The sequence below is a fragment of the Homalodisca vitripennis genome, chromosome 5, assembly GCF_021130785.1.
Source record: "Homalodisca vitripennis isolate AUS2020 chromosome 5, UT_GWSS_2.1, whole genome shotgun sequence".
Classification (NCBI taxonomy): Eukaryota; Metazoa; Arthropoda; class Insecta; order Hemiptera; family Cicadellidae; genus Homalodisca; species Homalodisca vitripennis.
The window spans coordinates 39,198,161-39,219,987 of NC_060211.1; the positions used below are offsets into that span (position 1 = coordinate 39,198,161).

The 21,827-nt window shown below is 34.3% G+C and overlaps 1 protein-coding gene across 1 annotated transcript in view; it reads left to right on the forward strand.

Moving 5' to 3' along the window:
* LOC124362029 (ankyrin repeat and BTB/POZ domain-containing protein 2-like) overlaps nucleotides 1-21,827 on the forward strand; it is an 86,068-nt gene that overhangs the window by 61,374 nt on the left and 2,867 nt on the right. Inside the window, exons 11-20 of the mRNA XM_046816179.1 lie at nucleotides 712-938; nucleotides 3,319-3,512; nucleotides 4,362-4,506; nucleotides 5,184-5,315; nucleotides 6,294-6,447; nucleotides 8,596-8,731; nucleotides 13,779-13,944; nucleotides 14,928-15,033; nucleotides 18,181-18,386; nucleotides 21,348-21,641. Coding sequence (XP_046672135.1) covers nucleotides 712-938; nucleotides 3,319-3,512; nucleotides 4,362-4,506; nucleotides 5,184-5,315; nucleotides 6,294-6,447; nucleotides 8,596-8,731; nucleotides 13,779-13,944; nucleotides 14,928-15,033; nucleotides 18,181-18,386; nucleotides 21,348-21,641 — 1,760 coding nt within the window. The remainder of the gene's footprint in view (nucleotides 1-711; nucleotides 939-3,318; nucleotides 3,513-4,361; nucleotides 4,507-5,183; nucleotides 5,316-6,293; nucleotides 6,448-8,595; nucleotides 8,732-13,778; nucleotides 13,945-14,927; nucleotides 15,034-18,180; nucleotides 18,387-21,347; nucleotides 21,642-21,827) is intronic.

Sequence of the window (21,827 nt, forward strand, 5' to 3'; positions counted from 1 at the left end):
ACCATACTAGACTTCCAAAAATACCTTTCTCCACTACAATATACTTTTGTACAAGAGTACGAAATGTCAGAATTTTATCAAAACTGTATCTATGCTTTATGACAGCGTTAATGAAACATGTGAATTAAAACTGAGCACCAGTTTTGGACATTAGTTCTATGGTTTCATGAATAAAGGGGTGTGGTTTGGCTTCAACTTTTGTAATGGCCCTTATACAAGAAACCCCCATCTATTTCTTTCTTTGGTCTGTGGGTCACTTTCATTTTGTGTAAAAGTTTTGAAAAATTTGTGTAATATAAGTAAAAGGTTGTACTGATTATTTTACAGTAAAACACATCATAACTGATATAGTAGGCTATATATAATGATTTTTTTTAATCCCAAGATCATGTGGCACCCAAAACAGCCTGCCATTTAAAAGTGAAATAACTGCCATTGATACTGTTAAACAATTCTTATGGTGATTACTTTTATTTGTGTATGTTGTCTTGTCATCTCATTAATTTCCTAATAGTTTTCTTATCTCTTCACTTCACTTCCACCAATTCTCTTTTGAGAATCTCCGACCACCCTTATCTTCTTGTTAGATAATCTACATTTTGTTTTACTTATAACATTCACATCTGTTTCTCTGCAACAACTGTTGTGCATTATCTTGGAAGTTTGTAAAGAAGTGGTGGTATTGCTATCAACAGTGTGTGTTGTCCGAAGGTACTCTGGCATTGCCACGGTGGGCGTCAGTAAGCAGTGTGATGACCGACTCCACGGTGCAGAGCTGCCAGACTTCGGACCAGTCCCTGCTGACGACCTGCGTAGGCTCCGTCACCGAGTTAAGTGAGCTCATCAGCCGTACTAGTTCCCTCCCCCTCAACACCCGCAATATGGTTTGGTCCAACCAGGCGGTCCAGGCTCTCTTCTATTTCATGCGCTGCTCACAGGTACGTCTGATTACTTTTATTTAAAATTCAATTTTATTAATCTTGCTTATTGCAATATTTATTTTTAGAGTTTATGATAAATCTGATTCATTGTAAACTAGTGTTAGTCACAGAATAATAATCCAATATAGTAGAAAATTGGTGCCAGGTTCTAAGAAATGCTGCTAACCGTAGAAGGGTTCACTTCTTGCTGGTTTATACATGTCAGTAGAAATTGCACTGGGCACAGTAAAATCTGATGTGTCATTTACATCTGGTCAAGGCAGTGAACGTTCAGGCTTGGTACATAATTTGCTGCTAATGTCGAGATACTGTGGTAAATAGTTTATCAATAGGTCTAGTTTACTTCAGAGGGTTTTTGCAACCCTAAACATGAGAGAGTTCAATGAACCTCCCCCTCCCCTCTCCGGTTAACGGTCCTTACCTGTTTGTACTGGAAGAGACTGGAGCAGAGCTAGCCTCCCCTTCTTCCATGGTAGCATGACTGGTATAGTGCCCACTACTCCTCCTCAAGGTGGCTGTCATACACTGTTTCCGATAGGAGGAGATCCCAACTCCCAACCTTACCCATCCTAAATATCTTGTCATTCCTAAAGCAGCACAAGGTCTATGTTTGAATGAATTGGTTTTGATTAATTTTGGTGGTATCCTCTGCCTCTTGTCCTAACTGAACAATAAGATATTCTACTACTAAGTGAAAATAACTTGTACAAATCAGACCTCACATCTTTTTGATGTTGCTTGTTAAACTATCTTTGAAAGGATAATAGGATTTCAAAAATATGCCATTTTTACATTTTACAAAACATATAACACTGGATTTCATTAAAATGATTGTGATAATTGATGAACTTAATTATTTTAACTTTTAGTGGCAGTTCTTTTTAATGTTTTAATGAAACATAATGTTATACTTTTTTGTAACATTTAACGACAATGACAAATGTAAACAATCGTATTATCCTTTCAAACCTTCCCAACATCAAAAGAGTTTAAACGAAATACTGTCTTTATTGATTTCAAGTGTGAAATTAAATTTGTGTTATATTTACATTTACTCTCTCCCATAGAATAATCGCAATGTGCATTTGGTCTACTAAGCTAAATTAATTTGTCTGCTCTGCTATAAGGGTTATTTATTGACATTGTGACACTCTTACTGTTCTTGAAGAATATGTTAATAAAGAAATATGACTATGACTATTATTCACATTTTTTTATATTTCGTTGTAATGCTTATCCTATATAATATTGAGATATTCTTGAGAGGTTACTATTCATAGTTTTAATTTTGCATTTACATACACAATTTAAATTTGGATGTCTTGTATGTATGAATTTATGATTTCATGCTAACGTTATTTATGATATGAATAACTTAGACTACAATTTACTCTTATTGTGAAATCTCCTTGAAAATGCACCTAAAACATGCAACTGAAAATAATATCATGCAAAAGAATAAATTTGTATTCTATTTATTAAGACATTTCTAAAGTCATTCAGATAACCATTCATTTTTTTCTGTTTCCTGTGATAGGAGATTTATAGTAGAGATGATCTAATGTGATTTCTTGTGCCTATGTTGCTATTAATAAATTTAGAATTGATGAACAAATTGTGTAAACATTTCTGAGAGTTAAACACAATACATTGATATTTGAATTATTCTTAAATTATTTGTTTGAAGTTTCTTTCTGACAATGGAAGGATTGCAAAGGAAACAGGATTTTTTTCGGACATTTACTATTGGCCTTCTGGTCAGTACTACTCGTAAGTGGTAGGTCAGTGAGTGCAGACCTATTGTGACCTGTATTCTGTAGTTCAATGTTTCGTTATTCAGAAGTGCATGTTTTAGAGTTACCTAGTCTGCCTGGAGTTAACACACAACATGGTTGTTATAATTCCTGACTCGTGTGTGTCACAACACTCTAGTATGATTTGTTTATTTTAATCTAGATTGTAGATATTTGTTAGGTTAGTTATTCACCTGAGAAAGAGATGAGATTGCAGATCTTGAAACATAGTGTTACTGATTTTATTATCACTAAACAATGGCAAATGTGCAGAAAATCCTATTTTTTTTCACTATTCTTAAATCACATAAATTCCAAATCATAACATGGCTGCACTATGAGATGAATGATTAAATTTAATGATCAATTATCTTATGGCAATAATTTTGGTGTCTCTGGAGTTTATTTCTTTATAGTTACTGTCATGCCATTAATATGAAGTTACAGATATTTAAATACTGGAATACTAGTGTATTTACAAGTACGGTGTGATGTGGATGGTAGAATAAAAATCATTGAAATTTCTATTGGAAACATTTGAAAACTATAAGGTAAGAGTGTAATTGGGCTGTATATTGTTGTAGCTGGAGCACTCAGGCCCTGTACAAGAGCTGGTGTACGAGAGAGCATACGTTGTGCTGCCGCCATTGGTAGAATGGATACGCACAACCACCGCGCACACTGAGTACCGCCACGCCACTGTCATCGACCAGGACGATGTGATGCAGGCAGCACGGCTTCTGTTGCCTGGTGTTGATTGTCCCATCAGACAGCCGGGGTAATGTTCTCTTCTAATATCCCCCTTAAAATCAATGGCATTGTGATTTTCAAAGTGTTTTGCAAAGCAGTCTACCAAACCCGTGCGGAATAGCTGGATTCAGTTTTCTTCTTATCTATTACTTTATCAATTTAAATCTTTTAATTTAAATAAACTATTTCCCCCCTCCCTTGGCTTTGAGCAAATCAGCAACCATATAAAATGCCAGGAGAGTTCACTTCTGGCTGGTTTATACGTTTCAGTTGATCCTACACTAGATACAGCATAAACCGATTTGTCACTTAAATCTGGGTAACCTTATGGATGTCCAGGAGTGGCACATCACTAACCGCAAATGTCGAGATTCTGGGGTGCAAGAGTACACACACGATAGGTCTAGTCTACTGTGGGGATGACTTTTGGAGTTAGTGGGGCTCCATAAGTGTTAAAGGTAATTGCTACCCTAGACATGAGAGCATGCCACCCCTTGCCCATGGTAACTGGAGAGGTCGGTGCAGATCTGGCCTCCTCTTCTTTAAAGGAGACATGACTGAGATTAATGCTAAAAATCCTCCTGTTGGATCTCGACATGAGGCGATCCTTATCCATTTAGAATATTCTGTCACTCAGGAAGCAGGGCAAAGATCCTCTTAGGACTAAGTGTAATTTTTCAACTTCTTTTCATAAGAAAACAAAAGAAGCACAAAACAAGTTGAGCAATAGTATTATCTTATCAAGTTTGAAAAAACACTGTGTATGGATCATCTCCAGACAATTATTCTTTAGCTTCATTGCATGTGTTTGAAGTAATCTAAATTTTTGTAAGATGTGCTGTTTTAAATTATGTTAAGTATGACTATTGTTTTACAGATGTGATGAGAGTGTAAGCAGTCGAAGGCAGGGTGAAGAGGCTGACTCAGTCCGCAGACTCAAGCTGTCTGTTGCTTTCCGCATGTTGAGCTCAGGTTCTCGGGACATTATTCCTCATGCCTTGCAGCTGCTGCCCTCCACCAAGGTACTACTCATCAGTGGTTATGCTCTAATATGTCCAATCTTCGAAACTTAATAGTTTTTTTTTTTTTTTTCTGAAAAAATAAACCGTAATAGGGACTCCATGAATTTTTGTTATAATTGTATCAAACCTTGTAATATCTAAAATAATTACATATATTTAATTAAAACACGTTAAAAATTAATAATGCTAAAAAATATAAGAATATTGGAAATTTTGCTGGTTTTTCCAATTGTTTTGGAACATTTGATTGTTAGACAATGTATTGTTTTGTATCTTGAGGTTTTTTTTTGCTAGATGGTGAACTTAAAAGACTACACACAAGTGAGTTTTGAAAATGCAACATTGTTTCTCTCTTGGTTCTTTTTGGTTTTCTATAGTAAATAGATGTGTTTTGAATACTAAATTTAGTTGTTATTCTTTTGTTTCTTGATTTATTTGTACATTCGTTCAAGATGGCTTCTTTATTTCACATTCAGATTTTTATGCCTTAGTTTATTGTTGTTATTCCTTGTTAGTTCTTTATACTTACGTATTGTTGTTATTTATTTTTAGAGTTACACATGTTATTGTTATTCTCGTTAAATTTTAAGCATTCTAATTCTTTACATGTAATTTAAATGTAGATATCAGCCTATTTGACACTGTAAGAAGAGTGTGGTAACTGTGTTATGTTGCAGCTGAACACCCTGTGTGACAGTGGTTTGACCCCCCTCATGTTGGCAGTCCTGGCCAACGATGAGGCCACAGTTCGCTGTCTGCTGGAGTTTGGCTGCGATCCCGATGTGGAGACTCCGCCTCAGGGAACTGCTGTAAGTCTTATCGTAGAATAGACTGTAAGCTCATACACTGGTATATAACATCGTGCATAGTATTGTTTTTAACACTAACAAGACGTAGAATAATACACTACAACATTATATGTTTAAATATTAGTTTTAATGCAATGCAAACGTTCTAAGTACTTAAAAATGTTTACTGTGAAAACTTAACAAGCTCTTGACAACAAATGTCTCATATATGGGGTGTCCAAAACTTCCATGACCTAGTAGTAATCCTGCCTTTCTCAGTTTAGTTTATTAATCTGTCTGTGTAATTTTAATTTATATCTTAAACTTCAGAATAATTTTGTTCATTGTACACTCGTGGTACATTGAATTATGTCAATAAACTTAACATATGTTAAAATTAATTATTATCATTACCTAAAAATATCACTTAAAATCTTAACTAGCTTTAAATGAAAATGAAAAGCTAATCTGATTACAAAACTCACCCAGGGAGTGAATCGCTTTTTGAATTTGAATTTCTTTACACATATATATGTCCCTTAAGTTCATTTTTTTTTTTTTTTCATTAATTCATAAACTTTGTTATGTATCTAAGACATTTTATGCAAATGTGGGTGGTTTTGTTTTATTTGTCTTAATTGTGTCTGATGTAGAAAATATAATTTTCAGCTTCAATGTATGAGCCGTACAAACCATTCAAAACTATCAATAACTTTTCTAAAAACTCGTCAAAATACCACTAGCGTAAAAAGAACCCCATAAAAAAATTTAAACATTTTATATTTCATTTCCTAAATTGATATTGATTGAATTTTGATATAAAGTTTATTACATAATGATAAATATTGACTGAGTATCCAAGGTATAGTGATTGTCCACTTACAGTCATAAAGTAGACACATTGCTTTTAACAAAATTTAATCAACAGTGCACAAAATAATTTTTTACTTAATACCTGACACTAGTTTTATTCAAACTGATATATGTATGCAATTTCAGGGGTGTCCAACGGTACAGGCAGAGACGCAGCACTGGACTGCCCTGACGTACGCAGCTCTTGTGGGCAACACAACGATAGCCAAGCTGTTATTGGACCGCGGGGCTCACGTAGAGGGGGGAGCCCGGCTCAGTGAGGAGCGCTGTACCATCACACACACCGCTACAGGTCATTTTTTACTCATGTTTTGGTGTATATTTAATACTGATTCTGATTTACTCTGAACTGCCCTTGTTATCCAAGGGTATCCCAATGAAGCTGTTGGTGTTAAGTCAAAACATTCTTGACAGTGAATCCACTGCCTACAGCCGCAAACACAATAAAACTGTTTATTTAAGTAGCGGTTCAAATTCAGTTAGAAGCCAAGCTTACCACTACAAGCAATGGACTAAAATAAAATACCAGGTCTTCTCGTTTAATCTTCAAAGCGTTTATCTTCATTTTTGTGACTAAGTGGTTTCCAAAGTGCTCTTGTTATGAAAAATTACTATATGCGGTTAATGGACAAATCAACTTGATAGGTTCCATTACCAGTTAAATATAATATTTAGTTATACTAATCTGCTGACAGTAAATAATATAAAATGAAAATCTTGCAGAGTAAAATTTGTTTTCAGATATAGAAGGAATTATACTAAGAGGAAAAGTAAAAATGTTAGTTCGTATTTTTTACGTTCACCAATCTCAACAGCAGAAGAAGACACTGTAGGGTTGAGAAGAAGCGCTTACTCGTCTCATTCCTCTGGCTGCCAACACAAGACTCCTTGCCTGCTAGCCGTTGTCCAACTCCAATCCTCACCATGAGCATGAGCAGCCTGTGTGTAGCAGTCTGTGCCTATCAGACTTTACACCCTGCAACAATTATGCCCATGTGTACCTACTCGATGTTGAGTTATGGAATTACTTTGTGGGGTAATTGCTCAGATGTGCAAAAACTCTTTATTATTAAAAAATCAATTATTAGAACAATAGGACATTGGAACTCAAGAACAACATGTAAACCATTATTTAATAGAATTAACATCCTTATTTTGCCATGTATATCCCTCTCCCGCTCGCAAGGCATGAATCGGTACAGCCACCACATAGCCACTGCAGCTTAAACATCACAGATCGGTACGCACTGCTTTACCCACTAAAGCCGATAAGTGCTGCTGTCGAATAGCAATATTTTGTACTACTAAGGGTTGTTTGCTATCAGGAGACCATTTACTTTACTTTTACAGTAGATTTATTCCATTATTTTGCTATTTGTATTAGTTGTGCGGAAACAATGGCGGGTTGTAGTCGTACACTTCGTGACAGTGAAATCGATCTCGTTATTAGTAGTGATTGTGACGATTCATGTGAGTGTAGTGATGTACCAGAGCCTTGTGAAGTGGTTGGTGGCATTGAGGATGTAGTTCGGAGTGATCACAGTGGCAGTGGCAGTGACGGTGAGCCAGACAATGACCTTCACCAAGTAACTGCGCAACAAACAACCCCACGCCACCGGCGCCCAGCTGTCCGTGTGCCCCCTTACTGGTCTTGTACAATCAACTTCATTGAACCAAATTTTTTTGTAAATATTTTTGTAAAATAATTAATATATATAATTATAGTTAATTACAATGACAGAACATGTGTAAGTTGAGGCGCCGTGTATTTTGACCGAGCACGACCGGCAGAGCGAATTAATTGAGGTTAGAAGCACCGTGAGCGCCTGGAAACAATGCGAGCGGGAGAGAGTTAAATATTTTTGAAATGCTTAAATAAATTAGTACATAAGAATCCTGATCAATTTGAAAAATACAAATTTAATCGTAGGTATCACAAGAAATTGTAATTTGTTTCAATATCCAGCACATAAACTAAACAAAATTTGAAACTAGTCATCTTTATCTAGGTTTGAAATTATATAATAATATTCCACAGTCATATAAAAAACTCCCCTTATCTACATTTACAAAAAAATTAAAAGAAGCACTTTGTCAAAAAACATATTATAGTGTAAATGAATGCTTTGAAGACAGTTTATAATGAAAACAAATAATAAAAATATATCTTTAAAAAAATTGTAAAATGGGTTTAAGCCTTGGATTTAATTAATGTTTTTTTATGTTTTATCACATTTTTATATCAATAAAATATGTATCAAAAGTAATGTTTTAGAATAAGTTTAGTTATGTAGTTTTAATCATTCTCTATGTACCAGTTTTTATTACATTGTGATAGCATAAAACGTATTTTACAATAAATATTTATCTATTGTCAATCCCTATCAGTATCCCCTTATAAATGCACCCTGTTATACTTTATTGTTTGCCATACAGGTTGCAGCAGGCTATGACAACCTGGAGATGGTGTCCTTGCTACTCTCTCATGGAGCCCATCCCTTCCTCTCCACTCTACTCAAGGACTCACTGTGCTACTCAGGGTCGGCCCAGAGAGGCTGTTACAGGTCAGTTACTCACTCTTTCAGTAATCGCTGAGGTCTGGTGTTGTTTATGATACTTTCAATGTATATAGACATATTATTAAAATATTAGTGATGGGTTGATTCCTACACTTGATACTTGACTTTTGGTATTGAGGCATCACAATACAATGCCACTTTTCACTTGAGTCTGATACTAATCTTTTCAAAGTACATAATAAAATAATATTAACAGAATAATAATAAAATCAACAGAAGTTCTTAAAGATATGTTTTGAGAGTCACAATGTCACAACAAGTTATGTATAGAAGCTGAATCTCAAATATTATTTTCTTTACAGTTTGAATTTTCTGTATTTATTTATATTTGCGAATCACCAGGAGTCTGCTATGTTTATTTACGGATGCGTTTTTCTTGTTTTTGGTGTATGAAAATAATTAAATAAAATTTAGTAGTTTTGAAAAAAATATGCTTGCAGTTTCTTATTTCCTATGTGTATGTATTTTTGTGTATCGCCATGTAACTTATGTGCTGATGTCTGTTGCTGTCAGCAATAACAAACAGATGTTCACTAACTTTTGTTTTTCTTTTAATTTGTATGGTTTCTAAAATATGTTCTGTATAAGAATATACTCATGTTTATATCTTAAAATGTTTTACCATGTCTAATAAGGGTTTTTTAATGTTTGGTTGGCCGCTCCTGTTGGCCAGGTTTATTATAACGGTAATAAAACAAAACCATTTAAAGTATTACATTCTTACTTACTAATAATACAGGAATTCATATTGAACTCAGCATCGAGACTACAATTTTGGTATCGATATTGGAATCTGTACTAATCTATTTATCGCCTGATTTTAGTAGTACCTATATTTAGTAAAGTTTTTGAATGTTGTATAAAAGAGCAAATGTACTATTACTTTGTTTAGAGAAAACTTCTTTGTAAATAGCAGTTTGGTTTTTTACCTGATAAAACACTAATAAAATAAGTTAAATTGGTTGTTGAAATAATCTTGAGAAACTTCAAAAAGGAGGAAATATTATCCAGCACATAAGTTGACCTGTCTAAAGCATTTGACAGTACACTATCTCGTGATTTGCTTTTAAGTAAACACCATTGTTGTAGTTTACAACAATCAGTCATTTTGAAGTCCGTGATGCTGAATGAATTGGTTTTAGTTGGGTACGCAAATGGAATTGTGGATTTGATCGCCTCGTGACACATTGAGCCGGCCCAGCTTAAGCCGAACCAAGTCATGCGCATTGTTAACAACTGGATGGCAGACAATGGCCTGTCCCTGGCTCTAGCTAAGACAGAGATTGTGATCCTTAGCAAGAAGAGGATAGAAACTGTCGTACTGCTCGGCATGGGTTTAGTGACAGTCCGGACCACTTGAACCGTCGAGTATTTCAAAGTAATGGTTGATTATAAGCTGACCTGGAAGAACCAGATCTTCCAAACTGCGGACAAGGCTGCTAAGGGGGTCTAATCCCTTAGTTGGCTGATAGCCAACGTTGGTGGCCTCAGGTCCAGCCGTAGAAGACCTGTTATGACTGCAGTCCAGTCCACTCCCTGTATGGAGCTGAGGTGTGGGCAGATGCACTGAACAACTAAGAGTATTGGATCGGGATGGAACGAGTGCAGCGTCAAGCAGAACTCAGAATCACTTCTGCGTATCATACAGTCTCCGAGCCAGCAGTCCAGTTGGTCGCTGGAGTCATCCCTGTCTCTTGGCAGGGGAGAGAGGCAATCTATCAGTGATGTGGTGACAACCGTTTTAAAAAAGAAGAACGTATCAGCACCTATCAGAAATGGCAGGAAAATGTAGGAATACAAATCGTTGGGACAATGGACCTCAAGGCTCATCCTGCACATCCAATCTTGGAACGGCGGCATGGTGAGATGGATTACTACCTCAACCAATTCCTGAGTGGACATGAGTACTTCTAGACTTATCTGTTTCGTATGGACAAGACCGGGTCATTGGACTGCATGTACTGCCCAGGCATTCCCAACAGTGCTATAACGACTTGGATTGTGGATATTAATATTCCAGAGTATTAATATTTAAATTATCAATAAGACATCCAAGACGATATAAAATATTTTTTGATTAGTAAGCTCCTAGTGAATATTCAGTACAATTTATTACTAAATTGGTTAACTATTAAATATTATCTGGTTTGCCTAAAATAAAAATCACAGTTCTAAATAAAACAATGGATTTATTTTAAACTGGCAAATTAATAAGTTCAACGTTTCAGAATTTTTATCACTCTATTTTCCACAAGAAATTGACAAACCTTTTAGTAAATTAAAAAATTCCTTTGGCAAGAAATAAAAATATTAATCAAATACATCAAACTAAAAATCAGAGCTCTCTTCTAAAATAAAATAATAAAGTTTTAAAATTAAAAATCAAATACCACTTGGAAATAACCTGTGGGAAGTAGTAGTGAAGCACCAGGAGGTTTCCTATCAAAAGATTCTATGGGTTTAAGGTAACTCCCTTATACACTGTCAACGAATTCTTAGTCTGTGATACAATTACTATAAAGTAAACTTTGTTTTTTTATTATTGTGTCTGTTTTAACTTTATGTTTTTTATTAGTTTTGTTTTGGTGATAATTTTAATTGTATACATTTTTAAGTCTTTAAGTTGAAGCTTTCTAACTACACTGTTGGTAGTTATTTTTATCTTCCTGTTTTGTGTATTTTCATTTTATAAATTATGTATTTTTATTTTGTTATTGTAAACCTTTTAATTTTAACACTAGAATAATGAAAAAGGACTTAGAGAGAATAATTTGAACTGTAATATTGTTTTCATTTATATTATAGTAGATGTTTACTATATTTCTCACAATGACTACTGTACCTTAAATGGATATAAAACTTCTTGATTCTTGATTCTCAGAATTGAATTTTGTTATCAACACATTCTTTTAAAAATAAATTATTGCTGATTTCTGTAATATTCTAGTCATCTTAACTCAGTTTGATGTGAATTAAGGATTAATCCTAAGTGGTTCAAGATAAGGTAACAGGGTTTCTTCATACATTTACCATCTTACAATGCTAGTAAAAAATCACTAACAGTACATTTAGGGATCCGAAACTTGATTTCTTCTTTAGCTGGGAGATCAAACTAATCTAATGAATAATCTAGGTTACAGTGTAATTATAAATTACGACACTAATCTAACCGAGAAAGAGGCCAGATTGACTTTGTATCACTGAACAATGGCTAATGTCCAAAAATTTCTATTACCTTCGCAAATCTTACATTGTCAAAAACAAATTGAAAACATTGGATTACGTTAATATTAAGAACCTCTAATTGTTTGACTAATACATAACAACAATTAACGTAGTTCATTGCGTCTTAAAGCTATCTAACAGTATCTAAAGCTATCTATGCAGTAATAAAAGTAATTAGTGTACATTCATTTAAAATATTTCAATGTTGACAGAGTAAGAACCACGGTTTTATTTTCAGTATTCACTGTGTAATTACAATTACAACTAAAACACAATGTTTTTTTTTTTGAGTTGATAGTTTAATTTTGTTAAACAACTAGCATAATAAAACATTAAAGTCATAAAGTCATTTATTCATCATTCAACAATTTACAAAATTGTAATAGATTTTGTCAGAACAGTACATACAGTTATCACTCAGGCCTATTTAACCTATGTTAAAATTACATGAAAGGTACTCATTTAAATTATAAAATGGGCTTTTGAGTAACAAGAGTCTTAAAATGGTAACAAATTTTGCAAATGGCATTCCCCTTAATGACACAGGTAACTTATTAAAAATTGTAATGCCAAGTGAAGAGTGATAGCTCGCAGTTTTGGTAAGCCTACATCGAACCATATCAAGTTTATCCACATTCCTAGTCTCATATTGGTGTATATCACCTCTTGATCTATACGAAACAATATTTTTCTTTACTAAAACTAAAACTTCAAATATGTACAAATTAATTACTGTAAGGATATCAGTTTCAACAAAAAGAGGTTTACAATGGGCTAGAGATTCAGAATAAGTAAGTATTCTCAGAGCTCTCTTCTGTAACATCAAAACTTTTTCCATACCAGTTCCATTTCCCCAGATAACAAGGCCATATCTAATAATGCTCTCAAAATAAGCAAAATATGCCATTTTCAGGTACTACGTTAAAGAGACATGTTTTCTTAAATTTAACTAATAAATATATTACTCTGCTTAATTTTTTACAAACAACATCAATATGTACATTCCAACTTAGCCTAGAATCAATATGCAATCCGAGCAAGACCACAGAAGTATCACAGCCCTCAGGAATATTATTTACAGATTTAAGGGTAACATACAAGTGCTTGGTTTTGTCAAAATTAAAAAAGAAACCATTGGCATCAAACCAGGAGATTGCCTGTGTCAATGAATTATTTACAGATGTAGCTAAGGGTGTTATGTCATTTGAGTTATTACGACTTAACAAAGTAGTATCATCAGCATACATAGTAATGTGACAGGGAATATTACTACTTAGGTAATCATTACCAAAAAAAGTACAGGCCCCAATACAGAGCCCTGAGGTACGCCAGCTGTTACATAATCAGTATGAGAGAATTTATCACCTATATGTACAATTTGTCTACGATTTTCTAAATATGATTTGAATATAGCTAGTTTTTTACCATGAAATCCATAGTACTCTAATTTCTTCAACAATATATCATGCCTTACCACATCAAAAGCTTTGGTCAGGTCACAAAGCGTGACTTGAGCATTGCAAGCATCTTCCAAAGTTAGTAATAAATGGCCTACTAAGGTATCAACAGCTTGAGTAGTAGATCTGCCAGTTCGAAAACCATATTGATCATTACAGAAAATATTATTAGTTTCGAAATATTTACATACCTGTTTTTTTAGTACTTTCTCAAATATTTTTCCTATCACAGGGATACAAGATATAGGCCTATAGCTATTTGGCAGATGGTGCTCTCCTTTCTTATATACATTGCAACATTCATGTCCAAATCATGATTTTAACAGTATAATGGTACCTTATGTTGGCAGTGCTATAGCGGTAGCAGCAGCCCACGGTCAGAGAGCAGTACTGCACAAGCTACTGTCTCATCCTCTCAGCCCAAACACCAAGGAGGTCCTTAGCCTAGAGGAGATCCTGGCAGAGGGCGCCAACCAGTTGACTGCTGACCGCCGAGCTGCCACTAGACTCAGAGAGGTTGGCATACAATCACCTTAACCCTTAAAGCACTGAAGAAAATTTGGCATGGATACAATTAGTGTAGGCCTGCATTTAGAGATTTTTAACAAATTTAGTTTTAGCCAGAGGTTAATTTATTTTCTGTTTCTTGGAAGAAGTAATAATAAACAAAAATTATTTTTTGAAAAGCTGTCATCTCTTCTGAAGTTTGACATCACCATTTAAAATAAATTATATTGTTAGGGGAGGGCTTAAATTTTTCCAGAAAGTTTAGACTACATCTTTTTAGTAATACAAATATAGCTTATCTATTAAAATGCATATATATTTAAGAAATAATGTTATTATCTATATAATAAACATTAAAGGAAGAGAATATGAAAGTTTTTTCGTTAATAGGTGGTCTTCAAAGAGTTAATATCACAATCTAAAAATTATTGATGGAATAGAAGAGATCTATTGTCCTTTTATTAGCTTTTTTAGAGCTTATACAGTTGTATCTGTATTTATGTAATTTTATAGCAAATGTTGTTATGAAAGAATTATTTTATTATCTATTACCATTTTTGCTCTTCTACAACTTGGTAACAATTGCAAGTTCACTTATTAACAACTGATCAGTGGTACCTTTGCTGGTCCTTTACTCCTCTTCCAATGAGTTGAATTATTCATACTTAGATTTAGTATTTTTCTCCTCACTTATTAACTATTTTAGTACCAATGTCGGATTGATCGGATGTCAGCTGTACTGCTGAGAAATGTGGCATCCATTTTATCGGACTTTCCATTTTTATTTTTTCCCACCACCAAATATTTAATAGAACTGAAACCCAGTAAAATTATTCTCAACATATGGGTTCAAACTGCACTAAAACTCCAAACACTTCTGGGCAGTAAGCTACAAAAATAGTGTGGTACGAAAAGGGATAATGAATAATTCTGAAATTTAACCTCAATTTCAATTCCTCTGATCCTGTGCTGACACGTTGTGATGTGATCAGACAGGTGGAGAGAGCCCGGCCCAGCAGCAGGTGCTCAAGCTGACGAAGCCTCAAGTCAAGTGTCTGCAGGAGGCAATGTACCACAGCACAGAAAACAACCATCTCGGTCAGTACAACAATGTCCTGAGTCTCATTTTCAAATTTTATTTGTCAATCAAGTCTAGAACAAGTTTAAAATTTAATGAATGGTTTAATAACAGCAAATTTTGAGATCTTCAACCCTACCATATCAAATTTTGTTTTAATTAATCATTGACTTGTGATTGATACTCTGATTACACATTTCATGTGAGACTTGGATATTTAACTTAATTGGTAAAAATTATAGTTGTGATTTATATTTCAAACAAATTGATATTGGTTTTGACATTAATTCTCTTTTTCCACTGATAACATACAACTCACGACTATTTCAATTGTGTTTTTTTTTTATTTAATGTTAAAATAGTTTCTTGAAAAGAGTAAAATTATATTTTGACTAAAGCAAAACAGTGATAACAAGATAGGCCTTTACAGTCCTGATATAAATTGGTTTCTGGTTCATACCCTCACAAAATGTTTAAATTGAATGAGAAAGAACATTATAGTCATGCAATATAATTTGATGATAAATAAACCATGGTTTGTAAAAATAATTTATAATTTATTTTCTCATCATTTCCAGCACTTTCAATTGTTGAGTTCCCCCAGGAGAACCCACTTTTGGCTGGTTTATACCTTTCAGTTAACGTACACTGGGTACAGCAAAAACTGATGTGTCACTTAAATCTGGGTAACCCTTTAGATGTTCAGTAGTGTTACATCATTAACCGCAATTGTCGAGACATTGGTGTTAAAGAATAGATCAATAGGTCTATTAGTCCACTGCAGTTGCCAGTTTAGATATGAGGTTTAGTAATGCCACCCCTGCCTGCTTCTGAATTGGTTGAACTTTTAAAAATATTTCGATTCTGAGCTGAAACAATGATGAAATTAGAATTATTATTACTAATTAAAATAACAGATTTGTATAGTTGCCAAATTCAATTTAGGTTTGAAGTAATCGTTATGTCTTCTTTATTTTTACTTTTATTAGACTCCACATTGTTTAAAATGTTAATAAAAATAATAAATTAGTGGTTTTTATTTATGACATTGTACAATGTTAAGATTCCACACAGGAATATCTGTAGCTCACAATACAGGGTCATCGAAAAATAATGCCTAGATTTTAAATAACTGTCATAAAAAAACTATTAAAGGTAATTTAAAGGTTGTAGTCTTAAAATGTGCGGGAAAGAAATACATTTTTTTTTTATTCATACCTTAGTATGTTTCAATGTGAGCACCGTTCGTTGCCCTGCAGATATCAAGTCTGTAGTCAACTTCCTGCCACGTGCGTCCAATCATATCTGGCGTAACAGTTTTATGATTGCGGAAGAAATTCGCTCCCGAAGATGGTCCAAATCCCGAATCTTTTCTGCGTAAACTATATTTTTTATGTACCCCCAGAAAAAGAAATCCAAAGGGGTAAGATAGATCAGGACTTCTAGGAGGCCATGAAATGGGGGCTGCTCAACCAATCCAACCGTTTGGGAAGCGTGCGTTTAGTGCAGCGCGTACCTTGCGATGGTAGTGAGGTGGAGCCCCATCTTGCATAAAAATGATTCGCTGTCCAGTCTGTTGTTCGATATCGTCTAATTGGGGGAACACAAAACAGTTCAAGCATGTCCAGGTAAACTAGGCCTGTAATGGTTTTTTTTACAAAAAAGAAAGGTCCAATAACATTGTCATGAAATAACGCGCACCACACATTGAGTTTGGGAGAATCACGCACATACTCGTGGATTTTCGTTTGGCTGTTTGCGATCCCCATACACGGCAATTGTGACGATTTACACATCCATTTATGTGTGAAACGTAGCTTCATCACTAAACAACACTCTCTGTAGAAAATTTGGATTATCATCAATTTCATTTAACATAAAACTTGCAAATTCAGTTCGTTTAGGGCGGTTGGTAGGTTTTATTTGCTGTTTTTATCTGAATTTTATACGCATGAAGTCTTAGCCGTTTTTGCAGTACATTTTGTATCGTTGTTTTTGGAATGTTTAGTTGAAGACTTCGTCGAGCAAATGGATTTTTTTTGGGCTCCTAACACAAGATTGCTGGATACGCTCAACATTCTCTTCTGATGTTCTTGGTCGACCTGGTCTAGATTTTTTGCAGACGGTCCCTGTTTTCCCTAAACTGGTTAAACCATCGAAACGATAGCTTTGTTATCAGGTGCTGTTTGACCCGGATATGTTCTCCGAAAGAGCCGCTGTACACTGACAATTGACTTTGACTCCGCATTACCAAATCACGCACTGTGCTTTTTGTTGCACGGTCAACATCGTACTGAGCGGCGGCGCGTCTGTGGCCGGCTGACCTTGACGATTGCGCAGCTTGTCTACGCAACACACAAAGACAGGGAAACACAATCAGACGAACTAAAAAACAAAACTTGCGTTCACCAGTTATCGTCCAGTGAAAGAATTACTCATTTAAACATGAAAGGTTTTGATGTTATAATTTTTATTAAATCTAGGCATTATTTTTCGATGACATTGTATTTACTAACTCTTTTCAGCAATGGCCATAAGGCCGTCTGCTGGGTTTTGCAATAAGATAGTACTTAGTGTTTAATGGCTTATAACTTTCTACTCAGCATTTAAAATACATAATATAATTTCATAAATACAGACTATAATACTTTGTAATTAAAAAAAAAAAATATCACTATTTAAGAACAATTTGTTAAAAATAATAAATATGTTTTAAAGTAGAATAATATGCAATTTAAAATGTACTTAAAGCTATTATTACATGAGCTCCTTGTTTTACATCAAATTGTTTTTTAACAAAACATATTGTACAAACACTACAAACAAGGTTTTTTAATATGTCAACCTTATTCACCTATTCTTCGACAGAGTATACACTAGCACAGCAAAACAAACTATAATAATATGAGTAAACATTTTTATTCTAAATTATAGCAGCACAAAGTAAAATAATAAACCGTACTAAAACAATAAAAATAAGCAGAACAAAATTAAATTAAGAAGTATGAATACAACAAGCCAGTGAGTTGATTCACACTGATCAAGAAATCAGATAATCTTTTCAAAATTAAAAAAAGAATTGCAGTTAAAAAAATTAATTCAGTTGTTAGTTCCCACCCTAAATTCCAAGCTAATTTTAAATAAATGTAATTATATTTTATGTACAGAGATAACGCTGTATATCCGTAACTTGGGCATTGCATGGACACTTCACTGTTGGATGTACACACTGGCCACAGCACATGACCATCACCTGGAGAACATGATAGACCAGCTGCTGCAGGACTTTCTCCAGGTCTGGCCAGACGACTGCTCCACTCAGTTTGTGGACGAGTGTTTGCCTCTGCTCTTCAACATCTTCCGCTACAGCAAGGTCAGGTTGCACCATATATCATAATATAACTGCTTCATCTCTGTTTCTATCAGTTACTTAGATTTCTTTTATTTTAACCCTATGCGATCGGGAGACCACTAGTTTGGCTAAAATTATCTCTCGCTCAGCTCAGATGGAGTCAGGTGGTTGTTCTCTTAACTTGCCAAGCCATGCTTAGTGGTCAGCTGCGTTCTGCATCACACTCGGTGCTCAGAGATTAATCATGTATATTATTTTAACTCGGATTTAAATGGCAGTATTTGACCTTTGGCTCTTTAAATGATTGACATTTAAATGAAATTCTCAAATACTTTACAAAGTTTATTAGCTTCAAGGTTGAAATTGTATCGATTTGCTCTTAAATGAACCGAGTAATATTTAATTTTGATAAAATACACTATAGGAGCTACAGTATTAAAAATAATTCTGAACAATGTTTACTATGGTATGTGCTGCAAATAGAGAAATATTAATTTTGTTACTTATCTGACAGAGAGAACATAGCACTTTTATGTATAACTGTGCATTAAAATGGGCCAAACATAGTGGCCTGAAGAGTTGAACAGCAAAACAGCGAGGGCTGCTGGGTGTGGCCCCTGGGCTCAGGGACAGGATGTGTTCATAAATAAATAACCTGACACAGAGAACAACCTTAGCCACCCTTGTGGTCTGAGGATGTAAAAAGATAATCATATAAATTTAATTCCGATCACAAAATAATTATTCAAGTTTAAAATATGTTTTATCGATCATAAAACCTAGTTTAGTTCTCTTCCATTTTCAAAACACACCATATACATAGTGCTAAAAATATAAAACTAAAAACATAATATTAAACATTTATATTTTTATTCTCAACTATGATCATTAGCAAAAATTGGTAGAGAAATGAAAAAAATAACAAAAAAAATCATTATCTATACAACAGAGAGTATAAATAGTTACAAGAGAATTTATTAGATAGTAGCACAATGTAAGAAAGTACCAACAGCTAGCTATGCAATACGAACCGATTTTGACAACTCAGATATGAGGCTGGTAGATAGTAGTTTGAGTGGGTTACAATAGTAATAATAATAATGGACCAAAGCTATTATTTTAACCCACTTTGGCTGTTAGCGCAGGAATGGGTTAAAATAATAGTACCTAGAATGAATCAGTCATTGGGTAATTTCAACAAGTTATATAAAAAATGGTTACTTTATTATTTATAAAATTTTTTTTGTGCCACAAATTTGAGTCAAAGTTTTATCATTTTAACCCGTTAAAATTTTCATATTAAATTTATATTTTATTAAATAGAAGATTATCTGTAGGAATACATTTTGGATGTTTGTGGGTGTTATTTACAATTGTTATCCAAGTATGTTATATAATTTTCAAATTTTAAATAATAGTTAATGTAATATTTTACAATAATTTTGACACAATCAAGAAATTCAAAATGAAATATTACTAAACAAAGAAGTTTACTACAAGTAAAATTTGGTTTCGTTTTGTCTGGCAGTTAATTTTACTTTTTTAATTGTGACCAGAAGAGGGCACCCTTCCAGAGGACTAATTATCTCTCTTGGATCCTCCACTAGATCTCCCCTATCCAAGCCTAACCAGCTTTGGTGAGGAAATAATAAACTAATAATTTAGATACGGTTCCGACAGTTCCCTAATTATAACACTTAAGCCTAGACGATCTACGTACACTTCTACCCGGCCTACTGTACATGACAGCGGCACAACGACTTTGACACGACCTCCGCTTGACGCAGCTATCCTAGGCAGTAATAATCCTACTACAAGAACCTGTCCAGTAGAATTCCAGATAGTAGGTGGCTCCCATTGTTAAAGCTATGACCTAAATATTGGTGCAGCTGGCTATTGTGTTTGCGGCTGCTGATAGATTATGCGCCAAATTCAAATCTATAGTGGCACTTGCCGCATAACAAATTATAAGCTTAGCCAAAATAATGTCATATCATGGGTATATGTTTATGTCATAATAAGGACATACCATTTGATTTAGTGCCCAGCAACTTTTACATTATTAAAAGAAATTCTTTATTTTTGTACGGCACGTTTAGTTACCTTAAAACTACTATTTTAAAAACATATTTGTAAAGCAGTTACACTCTAGAAGTGCCTTTTGTGGATTTGAAGTACATCTGACTATAGGGCTCTGTCCAATAGGCTTCAAAAATTCCAATATTAATATACAAGAGTATTTTTGTTTGGTTTAAAACCACTGATTGCTTAAACACACATGTTGCTCTGGCAGTTGTTCTCAATATACTAATCAACTTTAATAAAACAACAATGCTAATCAATCAGCTGATCAGGGCTTATCTCAGTAATACCAACTTAAAGTTATAAAATTACAAAAATTAGCCTACCAACAGTTTTTCTCCAGACCTGTTTGCCTCTTTAATTATTGAATGACCCTCGTACAAAAGCTGATACTAACGGTGTAAATTTCAATAAGCTGCAATTTCGATTAGAGTCATCCTTTCAGGTCAGTATTGTGGCATTGTATTCTACAAATAAAGACCTTTAATTTGATATGCTACTCGACTTATGCTACATTAAAACTTTTCCACCGACTCCTTGTGGGCCATCCCCCTGGGAGCGTAGGGGTCCTCTAAATACGTGTTAAAATCGTTTTTCATGTACACTAACAACATGTAAAGTTTTGTAGCAATATTTGTTATGGTCAAAGTAATATTAAGCCAGACCGGGACTTAATTGGCTCTGCAAGCTATATTTAAGCATTTTAATACAAACTTTCAATTTAGAATTTAACTTAGGTTAAAGTATTAAGTTTGTAAACTTAAATAAAAATGTGAGTAAATGATAGCAAGTATTTTGTAAAGTTTAATTACCGGTACTATAGTAGATCAGGTAGATTATTATCAATAATTGCTACTGTATTGTGTGATTTACTAATTCAAATTTGTATAATTGCTGCAGAATGAAGGCACAACTTTATTGCTGGCAGACATTTTCTCAACGTGTTTTGGATGGGAGCCAATTAAGCGAATTCGTGACTCTACGTTAAGTGGTGGTGCACGTATCGATCCCAAGTTTGTCAACAACGCAGAACTGAGTGATGTACAGTTCCGTGTGGAGGGTCGTGTATTCTACGGCCACAAGATCGTGCTGGTCACGTCTTCCCCTCGCTTCCGTGGCATGCTTAGCTCCAAGCTGTGTGAGGGCAACCCTCCCATCGTACAGATCAATGACATCCGCTATCACATATTCCAGGTCAGCCTATCAGCTATCTTCAGTCAATAGATGTTAAACCAACAGATGAAAATTATCACCAGATTCTAATAATTTTGAATTATTCTTTGACTCTAAAAGTACGGTTGTTTATTACACAAAGCAGTTTGGTTTAAATCAATAAATACTAAGGGGTTGGCAAGAGACACTTCTGTTTATGGTGTTTAT